Source organism: Strongylocentrotus purpuratus, unplaced genomic scaffold, assembly GCF_000002235.5.
Source record: "Strongylocentrotus purpuratus isolate Spur 01 unplaced genomic scaffold, Spur_5.0 spur5_scaffold_21, whole genome shotgun sequence".
In the NCBI taxonomy this organism is placed as follows: domain Eukaryota; kingdom Metazoa; phylum Echinodermata; class Echinoidea; order Camarodonta; family Strongylocentrotidae; genus Strongylocentrotus; species Strongylocentrotus purpuratus.
The window spans coordinates 21827619-21854194 of NW_022145607.1; the positions used below are offsets into that span (position 1 = coordinate 21827619).

General features: G+C 37.6%; 1 protein-coding gene across 1 annotated transcript; it reads right to left on the bottom strand.

Annotated features, from left to right (window-relative positions):
• Positions 1–5355: 5355 nt before the first annotated feature.
• On the bottom strand, positions 5356–26576 carry LOC592537 (macoilin). The gene is made up of 11 exons (XM_030995358.1): positions 26243–26576; positions 19068–19212; positions 15820–15946; positions 14621–14753; positions 13350–13540; positions 12201–12816; positions 11587–11745; positions 10882–11049; positions 9278–9404; positions 7933–8104; positions 5356–7539 (listed from the first exon to the last, which is right to left on the bottom strand). Exons 1-11 carry the CDS (start codon positions 26455–26457, stop codon positions 7154–7156), a joined length of 2439 nt encoding a protein of 812 aa, XP_030851218.1. The 5' UTR covers positions 26458–26576; the 3' UTR covers positions 5356–7153.

The following is a 26576-nucleotide window of genomic DNA, read 5'->3' on the forward strand; positions in this document are numbered from 1 at the left end:
CTCAAAAAGTGGTTTTCGGACTTAAAGTCAAATAATTAGGCGTTGTTTTTTTTAGGAAAAAAAGGTTAATGAATAAAAACAAAAAATATGTATGAAAGCATTCAAAACCAGCACAAAATCAGCCCAAAGAGAGGAAGAAAAAAAAAAGAGAAAAAAAATATTTCCGACCGACCGACCCATGTTTTGGTACCTAAAGGGCTATACAACTTTTTAAAAATCTTTTTTAGGCCTTACTGTAAGTTGGGAAGTTTTGCCCCTCCTCAAGCCACGGGGCTGGATACGCCACTGGATAACGGGATTAAGAATTTCGAATTACACCATAGCCGTTCTCAGGCGCGGATCCAGGATTTCTTAGGGGAGGGGGCCCAACTTTTTTTTTTTTTTTGCTCCCGAAAATTTGAAAATCAGGCCGGCCGAAATGTCGCTCAGTGGGGGGAGGGGGGGGGGCGGGGGGCGGGGGGCGGGGGGGGGGGGGGGTAGTGAGCACAATTTTTTTATTTTTTTTTTGCTCCCGAAAATTTGAAAATCGCGCAGGTCGAAAAGTCGCTCAGTGGGGGGGGGGGGGGGGGGGGGGTAGTGGGCAAATTTTTTTTTTTTGGTCCTCGAAATTTTTTCCTAAAAAGGTAAAAATCACGTGAATTTACATTATTTTTTTCTCAAGGGGGGGGCGGGCCCCCAGGCCCCCCCCCCCCCTGGATCCGCCACTGGCCGTTCTGCCTTGGTAGGTAGAAGTGAATGCCCGCTCCTGTCCCCATGTTAAAGTGACTCGGTAACATTGTTGAAGGTTGATGAAAAAACTGCGTAAGTTTTGTACGAAATATTAATTATAGTCCTTTTACTGTACTAACCCTCTTACATGCACAAAATTCTTTAAAAATTCTCAAACCACAAAGATAATTATGGTTTTCTTTGAAGACGTCACTGTGCAACACCCTCTAACAGTAAAATTCTCCCCAACCATTTTTGAATTTTCCCAACCGTTTTTCCTTGAAAATAAGACATAAGACAGACTTTTGAAAATCTTTCGACACTTTAATGTCTGGAATGGTATACAGAGCCATTCCATTGCTTTGAAATGATTCATATTCACCTAAAATGTAATAAATGATATAATGATATAGTTGGGAGAATTAAGGAATCGATCAGATCAATTTCCCCCAATTTGTATCATTAATAATGGTCTGTTTTCACTCAAACTGTCAGATTATCTTTAATTTTACATCTAGCATCTACATGTTCGCGTGTGATCCGAACGTGTTCATGGTTTTACCGAAATCTGGCACAGATGGATTTTGACATGCCATTTTCAAAACAATGTTGCTCCGTGAAGCATGTATGGATTGAGATAATTAATGTATCATTTTAAAGCATATTACTTTTACTTTATGAAAAGCAATTAATTATATATTTACAACCTGTTGTTTTCGAGTTTCGTTTTTCTGGTGCGCACTGTACATAATTATATACCATTTCCGTAATGTAATCCAATTTTAATTAAGGCTCACATCTTTGTTAAGTGCCTCGTTGTACCGGTTGTAAATAATTTTATCTCAAAAGTCAGAATGTGAATTGCATACATTAATTGTTAAGTATATAGACAAACATTATGACTTCGGATCAGTTGAAATAGTTCTCTTGTATAGAACCAAGGATGCCAGTTAGAATTGATCAGAGGGCCTGAAAATCACCTAGAATGAGCTATTTTGTACACAAAAAGCCTACACTATGTTCTGAAAATAACTCGCCAGGGCCTGAATTCAGGCTATTGCCTGAAAACTGGCATCCACGTAGAACTAGTAATCTTCAGGTGGTAGGGCTCTATCCGTCATTACCCCCCGATCCTGGAACTCTTTACCCCCTGTACTTAAGAACTGCCATACTGGCACAGTTTTCAAGAATCGTCTGGAAACATATCTTTTCTAATTTGTTGGAATATTCCTCTCCGTTTGTAATTGATGTAAGCTTCGTATGATAATGTTCTCTCTTTTCGTTTGTTTGTATTTCTTGTTTATGCGCCTTGCATCTAATGAAAAAGTGCATTATTAATGTAATATTAGATGTGTATTTATAATTAGGATACAATTCACACAAACACATTTAAGTTAAATTGACCGTACGTCACCAATGTGCAAAATACCCTCCCTTCCCCCTTTTTTCGATCTCTTTCCTTCTCATTCTCTCTCTCTCTCTCTCTTTATGTCTCTCTCTGTCTCTCTCACACTCTTTCCTTCACTGCTTCTCCCTCCTCTCTCTCTAATCTTCAATCATCACACATTCACAGCACGATCGAGAATAACGACCCAATAACAAGACGCATACAACATTTCGCCTTTCTTTTCAATTTTACTTGAATGAGTGAACCCAGATGTATAACATTACGTGTAAGCAATAGTTGGGACCTGAGCTTAGGTTGCTTAGACCAAACCTGTTTACAAACTGAAGCGTAATGTCTCATAACTTATTCTCCAAACTCATTACCGATCGAGCAGATCGCTTGAACAGTGCAATGTAAACTTGTAAGAATTTCAACGGCTTCTCTTCTGAAACCGTAAACGTTTTGTTACGTCATCATCAACTTCCAATACCGCTGCTACAGACCATCTACATAGTTTTTAGGACACAAGAAACCAACTTAACTAGCCACTATTACTCACAGAAAGATAAGCCTAAAAGTATTACACATTGACCAATGGAGAAACGTAACTATACCGACGCGCGGAAGCAAAGTGACTTGCGCAGTGTAAGATAGTGGTGCTTGTTTTAAATTCACAAAAGGACTAATCTGGTTATGCCTGGTCTGGTCATGCCTGTAGAGGGCAGCATTAATGATTCCACCTTGGTGCAGACTTTAGTATATCTTGAATGAAATCATGTTCATCTTTAAGACTTTGCAAAATTAATAGGTCAAATAATGTGGCTTTTGATCATTAACAATGATCAAAAGAAATGTTATTAGATGCTTGTACTTCTAATTTAAATTTCAAGGACTGAAAATATTGAACATTTCAAAAAATATATCTGGCTTAGAAGACTGCAAATGTTCCAAGCTAATATCGAGGGTTCAGTGACACAAAGACGTAACTTTATATTTTGCCAAATGAGTATTTGATATCAAAATGTTCAGAAAAATGTGGGCTTTCCAGGAAACATAAAGACTAAACTCCAACCCCATTGAAGTCAATGGCTAGTGACACATAGACTTAACTCCTTAAGGCCCAAGTGCCCAGTGACACATAAACCACTTTTTCTCAAAATGGCCAAAATGGAGTTACGTCTTTGTGTCACCGACCCCTCAAAATGTTCCAAGCCAATATGTAAATATAATATTGGGGGGAGGGGGCAGTATTCTGAAAGCTCAATAAACTTTCCATCAAACTTTCCTTGTAACTTTCCCCTTTATACCAGACCAGGTGAATATCTAACCAGTGTCTCCTGTGTAGTCCCATGTGCTTCTAATGCTGTGTGTGACAACAAGTACAAAACACAGCTCACATATTCTTCTACCACACAGTGCTGAAGCTAAAAGCTTTCAAACGGACATGTAATGTGCTACCTACAGCTAACTACACATGTATCGAGGTGAGATTTGTGATAGGTAGCCTTGTTCCACAATGCAATTTTTGTTTTAAAGGTAAATCCAGTGTTGGTTAAGAGTCAATGGGGTGAAAAAAAGTCTTCCCTTGTAAACATTTGTTTAAAAATGCAAATACAAGTACAGTGTTGGTCAAAATATGAACAAAACAAAAGAAGGCAAAAAAATCCAGGAGTGAGAAAACATATTTCCTTAAAGTTTCCTACTTCTATTCATCAATAAGGGGATAACAAAACTTCATAAACATTTTCTGTGCGATGCTTGCATGTTTTAGAAATTATAAGTTTAATGCGGGTCTGTCAACAATACATACAACTGTATTGTGATATGGCTAATATGGATTTAAGTTTTCCTGAGCATAATAATTAAGTTGTAATTATTTTTAAATCACAATTTGGAATTTCTGAACAGAGCAGCATATTTAAAACAGAAAAATAGTAAACAAATAAATAAATAAATAAAAATCCGGCCAGCAGATAAACCTGACCCATCTTCTCCCCGTTTTAATTTTCAAAGCTGAAGAAAACTGATGACCAACTGGGTCTTGTGCTAACTAGATCCACAAAGAAAAAGAAACAAATTGCATTTTGATACAATGGGAGTAATGGTGTTTTCTGTTACACAAATGTGAGGTAAGTCTTTTGACATAACCCCTAATGAGACTTTGGGGGGGGGGGGGTGGTGATGCATGATCCCCCTCCCCCCCCCCAAAAAAAAAAAACAACGTAGGAGATTTTGCAATCCAAGACTTACACCTCTTCTTACAAAAAACTATGAAAATCGTACATACCATGATTTATAAAAAAAAAAATGGAAACTAATCAAAAATTAAAGCATCATTTTGCAACTGTTATTATGACAATGTACTCGATCAACTTTGTAATGTGTAAAGCTTTTTTTTTTATACCTTGTTGTATTGCAAGGTGTATCGTCCAAGGTATAAAGCTGAGATGGTCAATTATTAACAGGGCAATACTGGTTTAATAGCAAAAGAAACAATTTCTTCCTAGCCTCACATAAAAAATGGGTACCCCGTTAGGATGCTAAAGTCAACAAGAGTGATGAACACGCCCGTACAACAACTGGCTGGACTCCTCCCCTGAAGAATGATCTAATCCAAGTGATCGGGGGAGTAATAATACTGGAAGCGCTTTGGTAAAGCACTTCCAGTTAATTGGTAAAGCGTTTCGTAATAAACAATCATTATAATTATCACCATGACTTATGTGCAATGTAGTTTTGTATTGTTTGCAAGTGGAACAAGGCTACCCGAACTGAGTGGTGTTTCCTACGTACATTTACCAACGGTGTTAACGACCTCTCCCCTTTTTGTGCTAATGTTACGTGTGAAAGGGTCCTTCATTCTATACTGATTCTAGTGTGAGTAGACTACAGGAAATAGGGTGCGTTCACATGTGATGCTTCATTTCTCATAGCTGTCTGAACTCGTCCTAACAATAAGGTTACACATCAATGTGAGCGTATCTGCTTCACAGAATATGTTTATAATGATTCTTGAGTGCATAAATCTAGATTACAGGTTAGAGGTCTTGTTAACATATGATGCTTCATTTCTCAAAGTTGGAAAAGTTTATATTAGCTACAACACAAATCCTGATTTTAACCCGTATTAATGCCCTTTAAGGGGGAAATTTCAATGATTTTTAGTCACTTTTAGTCACATGACCACGTCAAAGGTTTGTATGGTTAACAAAATGATAACATAACTGGCATTACTAGTAATTGACCTGTATATGTGTTTGCTTAACTCTGTATTGGCTTATCTTTGTCTACACTTGAGACATGCATATCACCAGTCTGCTTCGAGCCCGAGGGACGTTGCATGTAACTCTGAGTAAAAAGACACAAGTCAACAGTCTTGGGCGCGAGACTCAAATTATCGACTCTACGAGACTCCCATCCATTCAAAGTCAAGTACTCGAGCCTCGCCATTCCACGGCTTTGTGACTCGATTCCGTTTTATGATAAAACATAGGAGCTTTGGCATTAAGCAGAACATATTTGGAGTAAAGGGATAATGCCTTTAGATCACTATACAACCTTATCTTTACCCATATTTCACTGAAAATGTTGTGTATACTTATTATGAAAAGACCTTGTGCCGTTCAGTTGAAAAATATTAGATTAAATAAAAAGTATTACCGGTATGTTAAGAGGTAGAATGACATTAACTCTGTATCAAATTAAGTAAACTTAACACCCTTTTGGCACTGAGTAGATGACACATAGTAGCTTGAGAGCAGGGAGACAATTAGCTCTACCACTAACTTTAAAGAAGTACTTTGGGAATATGGGGGGGGGGGGATGGTGGGGGGAACAGTTTGAAAATTGATTGACATCATCCAAATTTGATGGTAATCCAGGAAGAGTTCCCATGAACAAAACAAAAAGCTTGATTTATCATTGACACAATTTCACTATTGACCTATACCTGAGAATGCAAGGGCATTCCCTCACTGAAAATCCTTATCATTTAACCTAAAGCATATCTTGATAAGGTCATTACAACAATATCATTATTGAGGATCGCCAAAAAAACAAACAAGCACACAAGAAAGCCTCAGCCTCAGACTGCTCACAAGAGCAATATTATCAAATTTGATACAAATTCAGTATTAGGCTCAAGACAGCTGTTTGGTCAGTTCTGCTTTACAACACTTTTTTCCTTCCAGTTCCTGATTTCTATGTTTTGAAATGTTATCACACTTTTTCATTACATCCTTTCTATAAAATATATAGTTGGGGGGGGGGGGGGGGGGGGGGGGGAGGGGGCTGCTTGACTTTGACAAGATTGAAGGGATCATACCTGCTAACTCAGCTACACCACAAAAACTGAATAAAAAAACCATCTCCAAACCCAACTTTTTTTTCACCACTGGGGTAATGCTTTGTTTTCTGACTGCAATTTGTCTGACAGGTGTTTTATGGAATAGATCCTAAATCAACTCAATGTTCATATGATTGTGGTTTTTGCCTACCTCCCTTTATAACTTGCTGTTTGAAGCCAGAAGGGAGTTAACTCCTACACATCAACTCAAGAGTTAACGCCCTTCTGGCTCTCACAGATGAACTCTACATGTATGATGGAAAACAAATTGTTTTACCCAGTGGCCCTGAGAATAGGCTGATACAGTACACGCTGAAGCCCCATACATTCTGTAAGCTACTAAACCACTGAAGACCTGAATTGGAAAGATGTAAGGGCTAGAAATGGAACAATAATCTGAAAACTGGCATCCCTGATGGAAGCAATAACTGGTTATCTACTTGTGCATCAATCTTATCAAAATGTTTGTGATCTTTAACTTTAAATATCTATCAATGTTCAACAGGAGCCATTGAGGAAGCATGAGACAACACATGTGGACACCCTTTGTTTTTCTGGAGTATGAATGAAACGGACCGTTCTATGTGAGCTATGTTACAAACAATAAAGCGACAACTTTGACAAGCACGAAAAAATGAAGCATCACACCATGACTAAGCACACCTTGGCAAGAAGATCCTTATCTGTTTTCTCTTTCTCTCTCTACTTATGTTCTAGTTACTCTTAGGTCTGTAGATGGCTGCATTGGGGTCGAGCCCCGATGACTTGGCGGGGGAAGTCCCCTGCGACTGTGCACCAGGGGGAGGGGTCCCTGGGTTGGATCGCTGCTGCTGCGGTTGCTGCGGTTGGGGCGGTGGCGTTGGTTGCTGCTGAACGAGGGGAGATACCCCCGCCATTGGCTTGGTGACCGCCGCTGGTTTGGAGCTCTCGTCGGCCTGTGACTGACGCGGGCTGCAGAAGTTGACAGAGTACCGCGGGGTGGCGGGTGCACTGCCAGAGGTGGAGGTTGAAGGGTAGTTGGCCATGGGCATTACTGCCATCAGGTCAGCTATGGTTGATTTTAACTCACGGATCTCAGAATCCTTGTGATGTAATTGACCTGCACGACACAAAATAAAAAGGCAGAGCACATTTCTTAAGTATTATCCATTCAGTGAAAAAATACTCACAAATGTATCACATCATTATATTTCAATGGTGTAATATGAGGCACCAGTAATATAAGGTCTTATAAAGTAAATGAAATAAGCTTTAACAAGGACACAGACCCAAGAGAGGATGTGGGACGGAGTCCTCCAATCTTATGTTCATGTTTCCTTTTTTTCATTTACCTCCTTTATTCTCCTTTATTCACAAAAACACAATGCCTCCACAACCACCCTCAGTGGGCTGAGGCATAAAATAAAAGAATTAAAAGATCAAGTTTGAATACCACTGGAGTTTTTGATTCTCTTGTAATAACCTTGCCTTAATGACACCACTTGAAACTTACTAGCAGCTATTTCAACCTGTCGCCTTGCGTCACCCAGAGCTGAGAAGAGATCTAGCTTGAGTTTGGTCTCCGCCCTAAGACTGTTTTCCAGCTGAGCTGTTTTATCTTGCATGGCTACCAGGGCGTTCATCAGCCTCTCGTTATTGCTCTGGATTTCCTGACGTTCCCGGAGCTGTGAAAGGCGAACAAAAACATAATTTCTACTGCTAGCTATCAAAAGTCGTGTATAAAATTTGCAATGATTTGTTTGTTATATATTTTTAAAACTGCAAAAGAAATAGAAAATCAAACAGAAATTTAAAAAATCAAACTAAGTAATAATAATAATGAATTAAAAATAAAAAAGATTGAAGAAAATCTCTACTCAATTTAAGAGATTCTCTATTAACTGAAATATCGATGGAATTCTTTATGATGAAGAAAACTATTGATATTGGTACAAAACTTGGAATTCCGAATGCTCATGGATTTCGGACTAACAAAAGACACAATTTTACGTTTAATCTCTTCAACAATTCCTTAGTTAAACACACCCATTTTCAAACACTTGAGAAATAAACTCTGAACCAATATCAATACCCCGATTACCTTGCATACAAGATTGACATCAGGATGATATTTGAAGTAAACACAATGATTTTGTATTACCAAGGGAAAAGTGTTTGGCTTTTCAATTCAACAACTGACTGTGCAATATAACTTGTATTCTTATTGAAGCAAGAAAGTTGCTTAAGCAAGGTTTGGTTAACAATGTGATATGGTTCTTAATTTAACCCTAACTGTACTGGGGGGGGGGGGAGCCTAGGAGGCCCCAACCCACCCCCCCCCCCCCCCTTCAGAGATTGCACCGCAACCGTTTTGAATTTTGAATTGTCGTTTCATGACTTTTTCCCCTCAAGTCTTATGCACATTTTGATACCATTTTCGTCGAAATTGGATATACCTGTAAGGTGTTACATAACAATTAGTATGCGCATGTCATCAAAAAAGTGCTATAATTGCATATATTCACGTACAAGCAGAAATGTGAAGAAATGCATAATATTAGCATTTTGCATAATTAATTAGGCTATAACGACAAAAATTTGCATATTAGGAAAAAACTAATTATACCATCTTGTTCCTTACGTAAATATCTACAAACATGCAAATGTTCGTGTTCATCTCGGGGGGGGGGGGGCTCCCAGGCCCCCCAGTCAGTGAGATGCTCAAAATTAAGGGTTAAGGTCGTAAAGAAATGTTTATCAACAAAAAAAAGTCTGACAGTCAGCCACAAAAATCTAACAATTTTGCCTCAAAACAGCTGAGAGAATACTATCTATGGCTACGTGGCTGGATAGCTTACCTCAATATTTTGTTCTAAATCTCTTAATCTATCTCCTTTGTCTCTCGTTTCCTTCAATAAATGTTGAATCTCGCTTTCCTGGTCCTGGCGTCTCGTGCGACAGTTTTCCGTGCACTCTTCCACGCTACTGTGTCAAACAAATACAAAGGAGCAAGATACAGACCACTACAACAAACACAAACAAACATATATTCATCAGTTACTTCAAGTGGTTTTGCAAGGATATGTGTCTAACTTTTTTTAAAGTCCTAGTAATTGTGACAATATATCCACTGAACATACAGGCCAAGGGCTGAAATTGTTCAATTTAAATACGGTAACAAAGAGTAATATTGCTGAGAAATGAATGAATTCTTAAAAAATAAAAAAATAAATAAAAGTTGCACAGGAAACACAAGAAACTTTACCATGGACCCTAAAAAGCAAATAGACCATTGTATTTTGTTGATGACTTTCATTTGCATGGATGTATTGATAAACAAATTCCCACATTTTTGTCTGGGTGAAAAATTTGCGGCCCTAGAAAACAGCAATTTTAATAACGCTGAGGCTCTCCTGGGTAGGTAAGACCATACTGCAATATAATAATAATTTATATTTTATATATTAAATTATTATATACACTCCTGACGACAGACAGAAAGTCAACCTGTTTGAAACATTGAGCTCTTCCTACTACCCATCCTCTCCAACCGGCATTACAGAGCTGCCAACCTCCAGAACACAAAATCTTTAATCATAAGGCTCAAAATCAGTAATTTGGGGAATAAATCAATAATTTCTTATGCAGCGCCATGAATCTAAAAAGAATGGCAAGCGGACGCATGCGCCCATGATTATCTGGAATTTTGTGTAATTTTACACCCACAAAGTTGCTACATATTGATTTTCAGTTCATCACAACACATAAGTTTTCAATGAAAAATTGGCTTCTGTTAAGAGAATACTTGATACTTTTCCATCTTTCTCATGCAGCGAGTGTTGGATGACCACCATACTGCACAGCACTTGCTTACGATAGATCCCTATGCGCAAACAAAACAAAAAAATGCATTTTTTTTTTTCTTTTAATCCGTAATTTTTAGACAACATTCTGTACTGCCGTAATGGTCGTTAATTTCCGTACCAATTACGGGAAATCCGTACTAGTTGCCAGCTCTGGCGCGTACTATAAGCTCAAGAAAGATTACCAACAGTCCATTTGAGGGCTCCCCAATCCTCCCCCCTCTCTCAACTGGTGCAACCTTAAGCCTGCTGTATATTATTATATATATTATATATCATATTTTCAAAATGATACACATAATTTCTTGACAATGACGGCATCCAATCAATGCATCATTTTAACTCATAGCATGCAATAAGGCTGCATGCACGCTATCGTTGTACATGCGAGCAAACCATTGCTATGCTGCCATGTGCGTGCTTGCACACATTCGTATTTGCAGTTATTGTTAATGCTCATTGTAGTGTGCTGTGTGTTTTGCACTTGCTATTCATAGAACCATCGCGTTAATCAGATTATCTCAATATAAACTTGGCACTGGGGGATTCGGGGCTTGGCACAATGGGGATTAGCCCTGTGGCATGATAAGAGTTAATACCTTGCATGAGAATATTGTCTGCAGGATTCTTCAGCTTTTCTACTTTTCCGTTCTTCCTTGAGTAGGTTCTCAAGAGAGGTTCTCCCGTCCCTCTCCTGCTTGACCTTCTTCTCAAGCTGAATTATGTTCTGCTTGTCCTGCTGCTTCTGGGTCACCAAATTATGCAATCTGTGATGAGAGGTCAAAAGGTTAAAGGTCGCGTTAAATTTTAGATTTCAGAAACTGAATGGCTATTGAACTGTACAAACAGGCAAATGCTCTCCTACGAAATACAGTTTTCATTCTGGGTCACCGAATCATGCAATCTCTGATAAGAGGTAAAAAGGTTCAAGGTTACGTTCAATTTGAGGATTTCAGAAACCAAACGGCTATTGAACTGTACACACATGCAAATGCTTTCCTTTGAAATACATACATCATTTATTTTGATTTTTAGCTCCTAATATCAGAATCCATAAAATTTCAGATATAAAAACATATCTGTTGTACGATGCCTAATTGCCTATCAAATGATAAGAGAGAGAGAGAGAGAGATCGACAGACAGAGAGAAAGGGATAGAAAGAGAGAGATCGACAGACAGAGAGATAGAAAGAGAGAGAGAGAGAGAGATCGACAGAGAGATAGAGATAGAAAGAGACAGAGAAAGATAGCGAGAGAGGGAGGAGAAGGGGGAGAAAGAGAGGAGGAGACAGAGAGAGACGCACCTGTTTTGAAGGGATTCATTATCTTTTCTATACTGTTCCATGACCTCCTTATCTTGTATTTCATCAGCTAATATACTGTTGACTTGGTTTCGAAGGTCACTCTCTACCTGACGACTGGCCTGAAGGTCAGCCTTCAGCTTCTTTATATCAGACTCCAACCTGTAGAAGATCAATAAGACATCTCTTAGTTAACTTGACTTCTCGCTTTAAAATAACCCTTTAAATTGTACTAAAAAGAGATAAAAACTGACTAAACAAATTTGACGGGTTATACTTCCACTAAGCTGATGTTAAGAATGACTAACAACTTTATTAATCACAATAGTCCACAACAATAAAATAGTATTGAAAGAATGCAAAGGCTCATTCCTGATTGACTGCTACAGCCAGTGAAACTAACAGCCCAGGCCACTGAAAGCACGGAAGACCTACAATGTCAGTCTTACAGGGACCGGTTTCACAAAGAGGTTACACAAAGAGGTTACAATCGTGCTATTGCCCGAGTGTAACCTCCCCTTGAGCGTATAAAAACAACAATTTCTCTCAAAGCAGTCATTATTACTATACTAATGCCCTCACTGCTGTGAATTGTTTGTACACTGTGCTAATCTTACCTAGCTATGGTATACTTGGAAGGATCCGTCTTAACTTGCTGGTTGTTGCTGTTCATCGTTCTCGCTTGCTCCGCACTAACGTTTGTATCCTTATCTTTATCTTTATTTTCTAGCTTGGAAGGCAGCGGCTTCGGCTTTCTACTCCCCTGCCCCGAGGAACTGTTCTCTTTCATCACGGGCGAAGGGTTGCGCTGCCGCGTCGACGACCCCACCGAGATCTGCTTCAGATTCTTGGCTTGCGTCTGCTCGTTGGCAAGATTTTCCTTCACGTTGTCAAACTCATTCACAGAGTGACTGCTCGTCGTCGACGTCGACGATGACGACGATGATGATGACGAAGTAGAGGAGGAGGAGGAGGAGGAGGATGAGAGTTGAGAAGTCTTTGTTTCTATGTAATTGCCATCCTGCGGAGTGGTCGACGTGGACTTGGCATGCGTGCTGGCATTGTTTGCTCCGACATGTTTATTACGGCTGTCTTTAGTCACATTGCTTCTCTCATTGCCTCCACCACCACCTCCGTCCCCTGTGGGGTGGTTCTTTGGTTGCTTGCTACTCGGAGACTCCTTCTTACCACCGACTCCATTTGCTACAGGCTCGTCAGGCTTTTTACTCACAGCTGTTGAGGATCAAAAATACAAATAGTTCCAAGCTTTATCCCTTTCATTGCCATCAATATCACAAACGTCTCAGAGTAAGTATGTACTCACTAATGTTAAGACCAGTCAATAGAGATACAAATTAGAAAGGCAGTCTTTAATGTTTCTGCTTCTTGTTATTTCAATAAACAACATGCGATCTAGGGAAACAATGTGGTCTTTACAGGCAGATGGTCACTAAAGCGGGTTAGACTTTATGAAAGTCACGGAAAGACATCATATACAGGGCAATTTTTCACTCTTATACGTATCAATGTGCATTAATCCTCATTACCAGGTCCCCCAGAGAGGACCTAAAGCAGTCGGTTCTCTGGTAGCTTACGAACAAGCATTTATGCTTTCTTAGCAGTCAGGTAACATAACCACCACCACCACACAAGTCACTCATGAGTTAAAACTATGAGTATGAAAACTGGTATTTTATTCTTAGTAAACTTGTGCTTTATTCATAATACGCTGTGAAAAATCAAACGATACTCAAGAATATTCTCACCTTTTGTAGGTTTTTCAGCTGGAGCGACCGCGACGCCATTGGCTGCCTGCTGCTCTGGGGGCAGTGCCTGCTGCAGGAGCTGCATATAAAAATCATTCTCCTTTTGAACCTCTTTCTGCTTCCTCAGCCTCATGCGATAGCTCACATAACTTTTGAAGTTGAACCCTAGAGTAACTACCGGATAGCCAATACTGAAAGCAAACAGGATCAAAGAATTGTATTCATATAATTTATCCAAAATGTTCTTGACACAGCCACACTGCTTTGGTAGATGGTCGACAGTTGAAATACAGGCTTGCAAAACATTCAATTGAAAAAATTGACAAAATTGACAACAAAATATGTATGAAAAGAGATAAATAGATTCAGCATATACTCCAGGGAGTGCCCATTAGATATTGTAGATGGTTTGGCGATGTTTCTTTCATCCCTGATATTAAAAAATTACCTTATGATGGAATTGGAAACAATATACTTTATAATCAAATCAACCTTGCATATTGGGAATGGTGGCAATTCTTACCTGGTAATCTCAAAGGAAAATAAGTGAATGCTTCTGAAAGGGTTCAAAACTGTGATTAAAAACTTGTTCTCCATAAAGTCTTTTTTAAACTGACAGTCGTAAACCCTTGCAACGCCTCCACAATTCTTCAGACCAACACTACTTTACTTTTTATACCTGATGTGACCTTTACAACAGTGGCAAATGGGAAAAAGATTGTAATAAAAGTATTGGAAATCTCATAAATCATGTCAATATAAAATCAATAGATTTACTCTCAGTTTAGGAGGCTTTGTCTGATTAACGGGGTGCATAAAAGACTTTTTCACACATAAGCTGAAGCACCTTTTCATTTGTAAATGAATGATAACAGGGGATGAAAAAAGTAACTGCACGCAACACAGGTCCTTTGGCATATTCAATCCAATCCAAGTATTTATAAAGCGCCAATATCTAGTTGCCTATTAAATCAAAGGCGCTGATGAGACTGAAGAACTACCAAGCATGTCTGTTCATGATTCTAACTGGGAAAGACGTTAAAGCAGTGACTAACTGTAAGCAATCTGAAATAGGTATGTCTTTAGTCGAGTTCTGAAGGTGGCATACAGGTGTAGTCGCTTTATCTGTATGTTATAAGATACAGAAATGTAGAGCATAACGTTATAAGTCATTATAAAAAAAGAAACATCAAGGTCAACTGCCTGCTATATAAACGATGTACGATAGAGCAAGATGTATTTGCTTAATATTACACCAAAGATCTACTTACCAGTGAGCAGCGAATGGCCTGCATAAATCCAGATGAAATGGAACCACTGATCTTAACCCTCTGAGTCTTACTGAAGCTTCAATGTATACAAACAGCAGCCATAAAGCCACTGTCGGTAAACAGATGCCTCGATCTATAAAAGGAGGAAATGCAACGGAATATGAGATCAAGGAAATTGTGATCAGCATGTTAAACAAATGAACGTGTACATCACATGGTGACACCTGACATTAGCAGTGGTGGATAAAATCTGATCAATCGTGACAAAGAATAGATTTTTTAGCCGATAGTATCGAAATCATGAATTTGTTGCTGATCATGTTTTTTTAAACAGGATTTCCGCTTCCTGACATCTCCGTAGGTCGCAAAAGAGTTTAATAGCTTGGAGCCCTGGATTACAGCTAGGACTCATCTGAATAACACACTTCAGTTCTTACAGTACATACCCTAACATTAGCAGCGATGGTAACAACTTCCTAAACTAAGTTTTTATCCCTCTATTATAACAATTGCAGAAAAAATGGACCAACTTTTTCGGTTGGTGCCTTTCCACAGAAGACACCTTGGGGGTGTTTCAGAAAGGTCCTAAATAATAATAATAATAGTTTGTTCTTTTATAGCGCATTTCAGGACCGAAGGCCCTCCCAAAGTGCTTTACAATGTACAATGTACGTTTACATAATAATTACACAAAACATTCATCAAAGAGGTGAGTTTTCAGCGCTCTCTTAAAAACTTCAACATCAGTCATGGAGCGTAGCGACACTGGGAGAGCGTTTCAAAGTTTTGGTCCACCACATGCAAATGCCCTGTCACCATAGGTTTTTGTGGCTCCATGATTGAGGGTGAGAAGGTGTTGAGAAGATGACCGCAAACGCCTTGGTGGGATGTACGGTGTGAGCAAATCTGAGATGTACTCTGGACACATGCCATGGAGAGTCAAACTTAACTCTAAGTTGGACTTTAAAATTATGGAGAGCCATATGTAGCCTTAAAATAAAATATATTCAAAAGCGAAAAATCAAGTATTTTAGACTTTTTATAAATTCCACATCAAGAAAATTCCTTTTAATATAACTTTTATAAAATATTTTCATAGATGCTAACGGCTTTCCATAATTGTTAAATCCAACTAAGAGATAAGTTCAACTTAGGATCTTTGTGAAACAGCCCCCAGACAGTGTAGAGATGCTACTCACCAGTATGCCACACAAACTGGACCCACACGTAGGTGCTGGCTGCAAAGAAGAGCCAGTGCACTGGGATGAAGAGCAGGCAAATCATGTCCGATGTGAAGGCAATGAAAATGAAGAACACCGAGAAGGCCTGCCAAAAGAAATAGTGATGAACAATGGTTAAAGATAAATGTACAGTGTACATGTATATATATGCTAAAAAGAAAAGGCTGAATTCAAATCTTGACAGAAAGAATAAAGGCAATTAAAAAGAAGAACACTGGGAAGGCCTGCTAAAAGAAATATTGACAAAGAACGGTTAAAGACACATTTAAATTCTCAAAAATGGAAAAGATTGAATTCAAATCTTGACAGAAAGAATGAAGGCAATGAATACGAAGAGCACAGAGAAGGCCTGCCAAAAGAAATATGGATGAATAACGGTTGAAGATAGCAGATACATGTATATTCTGAAAAGGAAAGGTTGAATTCAAATCTCGACAAAAAAATGACGGCACTAGAAAAGGAGAATATAGAGAAGGCCTGCCAAAAGAAATATTGACGAATAACGGTTGAAGATAGCAGATACATGTATATTCTAAAAAAGGAAAGGTTGAATTCAAATCTCGACAAAAAAATGACGGCACTAGAAAAGGAGAATATAGAGAAGGCCTGCAAAAAGAAATATTGATATACAATGGTTAAAGGTACATGTTTATTATTCTAAAAAGGAAAATATTGCATTCAAATCTTGACAGAAAAATTGAAGGCACTGAATATGAAGAAGATTAAAGAAGTCCTTCCAAAAAAGAAAATGCTAAACAAGATACTTGTATATTCTAAACAGGAACAAGTTAAATTGACAATCTTCATCTTGAAATATATACAATCTAGCTTTTGATGCAGTAATGTCTGAAGATATAAACTGTAAAACTAGAAAGTTCACTACATGAAACTTTGCAAGTTGTTAATATAGCGATTTTCATTGCTACACCTTTTACAAATCTTAAAATTCACTGATGTGTTGATGCGGTTCCAAGTGAAATCAATATAAAATCTGAACAAGACAAGATAAAAAGGCCTTATGTTTTGTCAGCTATTTGTGACTGGTTTGTTAATTATCTCATATAAAGAGTAAGAAGAAGATTATAAATTCTACACAGCTCATCAATTCCTGTACTCTCAACTACGCTAAAATGACGGAAATGTCAAGTGAAATGTTTTGTTCGACAAACATCAACATTTTGAAAAACAGATTTACAATCAACAGAACATTTCTATTTTTAATAATTCCTCACTTGGAGGACCCTTGAGAGACTCTTTGCATACACAAAATATTATAATGTAATACTCAGAAGTCTCCATAAACAACATGTATGTTTTCTTGAAAGGTTACTGGTACATTTTGTAAATCATATGCTTTCACAAATTCAGATACATGTATAAACTGTATTTCATTTAATTCAAATCTCTCTCATCCATTTTGAGATCAAGACGTAGAGGCACAAAAAGAAACGTCCGGAACGGAAAAAGGCATAATTGTTTATGATGTCGGTGAATTACAGTCGTAATTTGACATACACTGTATTAAATGTATGTGAATGACAGGTTTGACATTATGTGGCCTAGTCTGTGTCATACAGTTATTTCACCTGCTCCTCATCATCACGTCATGCCATGGTTACAGTTTGATGCCATAAAGTTAAGATTATGCGTATATGTAGCGTTCTGGATGCATTTTCTGTGCCACTACTACGGTTCATTGTAGTGTCAGTATACCTACATGTACATGTACAGTGTACCATCCTCCTAGTCCAACATAAAAATGGGAAATCTCTCAATTTCAAGACAAAATTAAGAATACAGTATACTTTGCATATATTTATACTGAAATTTAAAAATAAATTGAATCTGTGGCTCAAAAGATCAGCTGGAAGCTCAAAAATAGGAACTGTGCTTCCAATTGCACTACAAATCTATGGAATAAAACCCCTGTATTTTTAAGAAAACACATATAGTACATCATTTGACTTCTTCATAAAGCAGCTGAAAACATACAGTGTACCTCTACAATTCTTCTTAATTCATTTATAGACTTAAAGGGAAAGTCCACCCCCAAAATAAGTTTGTTTCGATAGAGGCAGAATAATAAGAAAATCAGGTGAGTGAAAGTTTGAGCAAATTCTGAATGAAAATAAGAAAGTTATGAATTATTGAAGTTGTGTTCAATCAAATACAAATTGGCAACTCTGGGACTTATTATACGAGCTCTCCTTCATTTGCTTTGTGCATAATATTCCATAAAATCATGTTTTCTTCGTTATTGATGACGGAATATATATTTGTTCCTTGCAGGGGGAGTATAGAAACATATTTGCAATTATTATATTTAGGGTGCATGTACAGTATGGTTGAAATTTTTCTTGAGGGAAAATGAAAATTTTAGATTTTTTTAGTACTGAGCAAATGGAAGTTGAGCTCGCATGATACGTCATAGAGTTGCCAATTTGTGTTTGATTGATCACAACTTCAAAAATCCTAACTTCCTTATTTTTAATCGGAATTTGCTCAAACTTTCACTGACTTGTTTCTCTCATTTTTCTACTCCTATTAAAACTAACTTAATTTCAGGGTGGACTTCCTCTTTAAGGACCTTTCTACAAAGACCACCTGTCTACAAGGACCACATTTTTTGTTTCCCATGAAAATGGTTACTCATTAAAACATGTACTAAAGATCCCTGTACATGAAGACCACCTGCCTATAAAGACCACTTTTTTTATCTTACTTGGGTGGTCTTCATAAACAGGTTTCACTGTACATGTACGGTCTTGAAGGTACATGTACAGTAGGCCTGTCATCACTATCTCAAGATTGCCAAATATCCAGCTATTTGAACTATCCTGATCGCAAACTATCCAGCTAATTTGCGTCTTCATCAGACCGAAGTAGCAATTAGAAGGATATTTGGTCAGGATTGTCATCCCAAGATATCTTGGGATAGTTTGCAAAATATTCTACTATTTGGCAAAATATCCAGCTATTTGTCCTGTGCGTCTTTACTAGACCGAAGATTCGCAATACACGCTAACGTAAGGCAAAATATCTCGAGTTAATTTCTCAAAGTCGAGTTTCAAGTTTCGAGGTCGAATCTCGAGATAGTGAAGACGCGATTTGTTACTTCAGGATTTTTTCCCAAATAGCGGGCTATTTGGCAATCTCGAGATGATGAAAACGCGCCTAGTGTATGTCTAAGGCATCTATGATCTTACCAGGCCTTGGTACTTGTAGGAGTCGTAGATGCTTCTTAGCAGCAGCCAGACTGGCCAGAGATACTCAAAGCGGAACTCCAGGAGAAAGTCAAGCAGCAGGACAAAGCCCCATATTCCAAGGAATTTCAGGTAGAGGAAAGTACTACTGTGAACGTGAACGGAAAAAGGGAGCAAGAAGAGGAGAAATGTTGAAAATGAGATGAATTTTAGCAATAATAACAAATCATTACAAGCATTGTACAAAGAGAGTAGTATCGTGGTCGATAAGAGGAGTCCCCACAAAAATCTATTGTCATGTTATTAGCTTTGAGAGCTGTTACAGGACGACATAATGTAGGTCGTGGCCATCCGTCTGGCCAGACAAAATCTGTTGTCCTCTTTTATAAACTATTTTCCTTTGAGAATTCCAATTTGTTTCAGTTTTCATTATATTGAAATCTATTCAATATTAATACGTAGTACCTTATCTGCAAACGTTTGGAAACAACACCATCAAGGAGATCTTCACGATTGAAGTAAAGAACCACAATGCTGTAAAATCTATTGCCAAGGGCTAAATCCTAAATTTCAACACCAAAAAATGAACATATATGTCTCAAAACATAAAGGTGAAGTACATGTGCATGTACCTGTATTATAGGGCTGTGAACTACCCTTTTTTTTAACCAAGGGTACCACTTCCCAGCCCCCCCCCCCCCCCCCACACACACAAACAAAAATGATAGTTATTTCTAGCCACTCCATCTTTAACAACACTACAAAATATAGAAAACATTTTACATTGCCATACAACATGTAAAGGTGTACACAAAAAGGTATTTACAACCAGTGGCGTGGTATGGCATCGTTCCAGCTGTTGAGGGGACACTGGAATTTTAGGGTGGGCACTGGTCAAAATGAAATACAAAGCAACTGTTTGGGGGAGAATGTGAAAGGGAATATTATCGTCTTGTTTTCTTTCTTTTTTCACCATTTGATTGAGGGGTTTGTGCATCCTGTATCTATCACTGTGTACAAATCAAAACAAGCTGGTACATTTCCTACGTGCCTCAACAAGAAAAGCATTTATTTATTTCATACATGTACTTTGTGGTTTACATCTGAATGCCAATCTTAGTCATATTACATGTATGTACTGTAAGGGACTGTACAATGTATGGGACTCAAACTGTACATCCGAGATTGGGGAAATGAAAAGTGATATTTCAATGGCAACCTGCATAATAGTGAAGTACATTTCCCCCTCCACTTTTCAGATAAAGAAATAACAAAATAGGCTGTAATAACAGCAATACTCTATAAATACATATGTATGAATCGATATGGATTATTTACCAAGCACAATAGACACTAAACAGACCTGATACAGAATTGACACATACATTGTATCCATTTCAAAACAGGATTTATATTTAGGGCTAAATTGACCACATATCATTCTATAAATTGGCAATAATGATATTTTTCTTTTGTTACTACCATGTTTAAAGAATATATGATACCTCTGAAAACAATATAAATAGGCGAGAATGTTGTTGAAAAGTTGACAAAATTGCCAGTTCCGAGAGAAATACAATGACTTTGAATCTCTCAACAAATTGCAAATTTAAGGATTGAGAAGCATTTTTTCTTTTCTAAATTCCTAGCGCAACAAAAAAAAGTTTTAATCAAGTCACAATCCAAAACTTGAAGTAATATGTCACCTTCCAGACTTTGTAAATCAATTCTTCTTTTTTTTCCAATTATTTTTATTTTTACTTTTTATCATCACACTCTTTTCCTCTTTACCTTTGTTCTTTCACTGACAACGATTTATCCCTTATAACTCTCAAACATCTACAATCTACAAACGTGTAAATGATCTAAAATTTGTACCTCATATACTATACAATACATATTAAATATAATGATATGGCATACAAATGCTCTATGCATACATGATGTACATGTACTGTACATTTGAATTCTGAAGAGAAGAAAAGAAATATGCCTCATTATTCATGCAGCTCCACATCCATTACCAAACTTGACAAATTTTGCAAGCATGCTCCTTCTTTTCCGTTTCCCATAATTATGTCCTCCAACCCCGAGGCAACATCCTGATGATTTGTAAGGCACGCATCCAAAAATTGGAAGTTACCATGGCAACCGAGGATGACCTAGATGCATGCTGCGGTGGTCCATTTTTTATTCACCTTCCTCTCCCGGTTCATCACTTTCATCATAATGAGGTAAAGAAATGATACCAGTCTGGCTTAGTTGTGTATTCAGTACTGGTAGTCATAACTAATGATCATGATGATGTACACTGCACACCTGTACTACATGTACATAGGGCGCATTCATGCTTGATTTTGACGGCCAGAATCAGGCATCTGTTACGCGTTTAGTTTAAAACACGATTGCGTTCATGCTCACTTTTGTAGAATCACCGAAAAACGGCGATCACGATCGCCGATCGTAAACTCACAAAAAGATGCGTTTACAATTTGTAAATGCGTTTAAATGGGGTCAACGCACTGACCTCTAGTGGGTCTAAGTAGCATGCGCACACAGGTTTGCGAATCCAGCTGAAGGCCACCCAAGGAGAATTGCCTGGAGAAGTGAGCATGAACAGTACACAGTGGAACTGCGATTACGATGAGCGTTTACGATGAGCGTTACAAATTGCTCATTCTGCCTTCAAATTCAAGCATGAACGCGCCCATATACATGTACATGTACATGTAATACAGATGATGATGATGATGATGACTGATGATGAAGTTGATGATGATGATGATGATGATGAAAATAGTAAATGATGATGATAAAATAATGATACCAATATTTCAAAAATAATATTAATAACATGAATACAAATAACAATAATATTGTAAACAACAAAAGTAATAATCATAATGATAACAAATTATTATAAAATATTTAGGAGTGCTAAAAGCAACATGTACAATGTACAAAGCAAATAGAATTAATAATTTGATACACCTGTAGTTCTTTTTTACAATAAAATGTGATTCAAAGTCACAGAGGTTATAATTTTTTAATTAGAAGCTACCAAAGTTGGGTAAACTTTTTTTGATACACAATGTATAGTACATGTATTTATGCAATTCAAGATTTCCACAGTCCAAGAGAGTTGTGCACAAAATAAAACTACTTGTACAGAAACTTTTTCTATCTTTCATGTATATCCTATTTATCTACTTTTCTTTGCTTTATTTTTTCTCTCTTTCTCTCCTTCTTTCTTTCATTATTTATTCCTTTCTTTTTCTTTCTTGTTTTCCACTCCAAGTAGAATCCTGCCTAAATACAGGCCTACAGGTACCCATGCATTGCATGTTACATGTACATATTGCACAGAACAGTACATGTGTAAGGCCGGGTATCCCATGACTGTGGCATTGCAGAATACAGACCATTGCACAACAGAGATGAAATGCATTGAAAATTTAGCCTACATCTTAGTACTGTACAGAACATGGTGACATGTACAAATGTAGTGTATGTGCTCTTGCAGGTTGAATGTTCTGTAAAGCGTAAACGCCTTTTGAGATTGTGCTCTGAACTATCGTATTTTTTTTATTTGTAATTCCTACATGTACATTGTGTACTTCCTAATAATGCAATATTTAAGCATGATTGGAGTAATTCATCAATCATATTCAATTTCTCACTTCCCATTTAAGTGCATCGGTGAATCCTTTCAAATTTCAAAGCAGAATTTTGTTTGATCACCGAGACTAGACTGACAAAAAATAGGGAACTTCTGCCTATTAAAGGTACTATGTCCCATTTGCAGGCCAAAAAATGAAAAAGTTAAATTCCAACTGCATTTGAAAGATAATACTAATTTAGAACTTCCCTAAAAAAGGTGGGGCTTTAAAATGTCTTCAAGTGGGAAAATAACGACTATTAGTTGTCAAATCGACTTTAGGGCTATACATGTAGAGCCCAAAAGTAATAGTCTTGATTTTCAGACAATTGTACCGAATGGTCATACGTTTTATGCTGCGCAAAGATTCAATCAGTTTAATCTTGGCCATCACAAGAAGTGGGTTATTGATGTAGACAAATGCTCATGTACCCTTTACAACTCTTTTCATGTATGTTATTACCAAAGAAAAAAAAAATGCCAGTCAGTCACTCAATAGTGTCTGACAGTGAAGTCTAGCAAGTAAACGGGTTTCCTTGCATAATTTGAATATGAGGACACTGCTAACGTTTAAATTTCACAGATAGGACATACATGACATATTCATAATTCCTGCAAAGTTCTACAGAATTTGAGGATGGCTGCATAAGGGCCATAGTACCTTTAGATCTATATTTTTAAAAAATAATAAAAAGGGCGGTACATCTACATATCACATAAAAAGGGAAGGATGTTCTACCCGTAATAGGTTGTAAAATCATGCCACTCAAAGTGTCTGCATTATGCACATGACTGTTCATGAAAGTGTTAATATTCTACAAAAGAAAGGTACAATACAAAGCCTAATTCACACACCAAACTACATGTATGAAGAGATGTGTGTATATGTGAATGGCATCCTTTTTATTCTGATATATTCTGTTTCGATGAACATAGCACATCTTGAGTTGGAGTATGTTGTGTACAATTAGATATACATTGTAAATAACTTTTTATACTACTGAAATTCATAGATACTGTATGGCAAATGTTTTATATCAATAACTTAATTTCAATAGAGACATGTACAAAATTACAAAACCTGATATGCTAAAACATCCTCTATAGGTATGGCATTATAATTTATTCCTACTCTTCCTGCCTAAAGCAACTACATGTACTGTACAGTTGTAATAATACACTCAGAATATTATATAATGCAATGTGCAATCTCCATCCATATGAATTACAGTCCCACTGCACTACTTACATACATAGCTACTTGCGCCCTCATGTAGCAAACAATGCCTAATCCGTGACCCTTGGTTCGTCATGATCCCCTTTTTCTTACGGTATGTGAATTGAAAGCCGATTTGATGAGATAACCACCTGTCAGTGACCATACAGGGAGGTCCAATCCCTCCTGGCCAAACTACATGTAGTGCAGTGGGGCTTTAATGAAGATGATATCTTATCGTGTAACCAGTGTATTTTTGTAATGGGGGCCCACACCTTTTCAATTCCAATTTTGATAAAGTTGCCTCGACACAAAATTAAATTGAATTCAGCTAAAAATCGGTTGTTAGAGACTTTTCTTCAAGTCAAGAAAATGATTTAAAAAAATATATTTTATAACTCATAGTTTAACATAACCCTGTAAGTTGGGGCTTTGATCGGAATCGGAAGATCAGAGCGACACCCTCGCACCTGTGATTGGTATCGGCAAAAATAATTGGCAAAAAAAAAATCGTCAGAATTTTTTTAATGATGAAAATTTTCAAGTTTTGGGATGTCAAATACTTTTAAAAATTCATGGCTGGGATTATTTTGTCATTTGGAGTTGTCGTAGACCATGTTTGTTGATATTTAGTGCCTTTTTATGACTTTGAAATTAATAATATTGGTCTAAGAGAAGAGGCAAAACATGCGGGCCGCCATCTTGGATTATAATGCATGCTTACATTATAATCCAAGATGGCTGCCTAAGTATCAACAAACATTGTCTACAACAACTCCAAATGACAAAATAATCCCTGCTATGAATTTTTTTAAAGCATTTGATAGCCAAAACCTTGAAAATGTTGGCATTTAAAAAATCATTTTTATTGATCGGCGATCGAATATTATTATCCGATCACCCCTGATCGGCTCAAGATCGGTCTATGATCCGATGATCTGTTACAGGCCTAGTTTAACATTTATTTACCAAATATTTATGTGCTATGATTTGTATCAAGATTAGGCTTTAAAATGGAAAATGTCTAGAGAAACACCTTTACAAAAATTTCGTCATTCTCATTGATCTGTAATTACAGACTGTTTGATCTTCGGTGACTTCTCTATAGTAGACTGATTTAACTACAAAAGATATTTTTATTATTTACTTGTTAAATGCATTAAAACCTTATAAGAACAGTTTGTATGTATTTATTAAGAACTGATCAGTGAAATGAGCCAGAGCTTAAAGATCAAGAAATAAGTTTTAAAATAAAATTTCAGTTTTAATTATTTCGCTTCCCATACTCTTACACTAACTTAAAGTTGCCTTGAGATGGCGTTCTAAATGTGGTGGGGGTTGGTGGTTATTTCATTTTTTTACCTGACTGCTAAGAAAGCATAAATGCTTGTAAGTAAGCAACCAGACGGCTGACGGCTTTAGGTCCTCTCCGAGGGACCTGGTAATGAGGATTAATGCCTTACCAAAGAGCACTAGTGCATCGACTTGGTTTCGAAACCGGGTCACCGGATTACGAGACCCCTGCTCTACCGACCGAGCTATCGCGCCTCCTCCTAAATAAATATGACGGGTTTGGAGTCATGACAAGAAATTCTCGCTCATCTTGGCAAAGACAGTTTTGTGAAACACTTAGATCTACATGTACACTGTACATGTAGGCCCGAATTCACAGAGGAGGTTTGTCGAAAAACCTAGGTTTATATGACGCGTTTTCAACACGTTTTTACAAACAAGGTTCGTCAAAACCGCGTCAAAACGCGTCATATGACGCACATAAACCTAGGTTTGTTGACAAACCTCCTTTGTGAATTCAGGCCTCAGCGGACAAGTTAAGCGACAGTGTCGAGATGTCGTTTAATGGAGCATCATGGAGTAAGATCATGGAGGTATCCGTTTTTTCTCATCGTAGGCTCGTGCATGTGGGTGAGATCAGTGAATGAATGACCTCATCATATCTCATAATCATCTTCTTCTTCTTCTTCTTCCTCCGTTGTTCATCATATTCTTCTTGAAATATGGAATTGTCCATTGACCATGTTGACATCCATTTTGTTTGCATGTTAAAACTAAAAGTTAGACAATGCTTGAATAAGGTTAACCTTACACCCATTTCTGAAACTGTATACATTTAATGTTGAATATCCCTAGTTTAAGTCAACATCATCCTTCACAGTGAAAACAAACAACAGTTCATACACTTTCAACTTGACAATCTGTCACCCACAATCAGACCTTATCATCAAACATGCACAGGGCCAGGGACACTGTCACTGGTCACCGACATTATTTTGTCTCAAAAATTACCTGCCGTAAATACCCTCCGTGATCTTTGTACGTTTCAAAGGACGTCTAGGTCTGCCGCAGTCGGCAGTTCGCCTCTTCATATTCCCGATAGCGCCCAGCTTGTGAGAAATTAGTACAAATTCGGAGAGAATGGGGAGGTATTTCAGAAAATAACTTTCACCGCTTCTAAAAAAATCTGGCTGCTGCGCTATACACAGTGTGCGTCCGCTATGCATATGTTGACATGTTGTATACAATTTACAAGCGGAGCGAAGCTGGCTGGCTACGGTACGGCGAGAGCTCCCGCACGTATTTTACAGTACGAGGATCGACATAGCATAGACTGAGAGCTCCA

Coding starts and splice junctions, on each gene's coding strand:
- LOC592537 (XM_030995358.1), bottom strand. CDS start 26,457: ATGCATAGCGGACGCACACTGTGTATAGCGCAGCAGCCAGATTTTTTT. Junction 15,947..19,067: donor CCTACAAGTACCAAGGCCTG/GTAAGATCATAG, acceptor TTCTTTTGGCAG/GCCTTCTCGGTGTTCTTCAT. Junction 9,405..10,881: donor AGACAATATTCTCATGCAAG/GTATTAACTCTT, acceptor TGTTTGACACAG/TAGCGTGGAAGAGTGCACGG.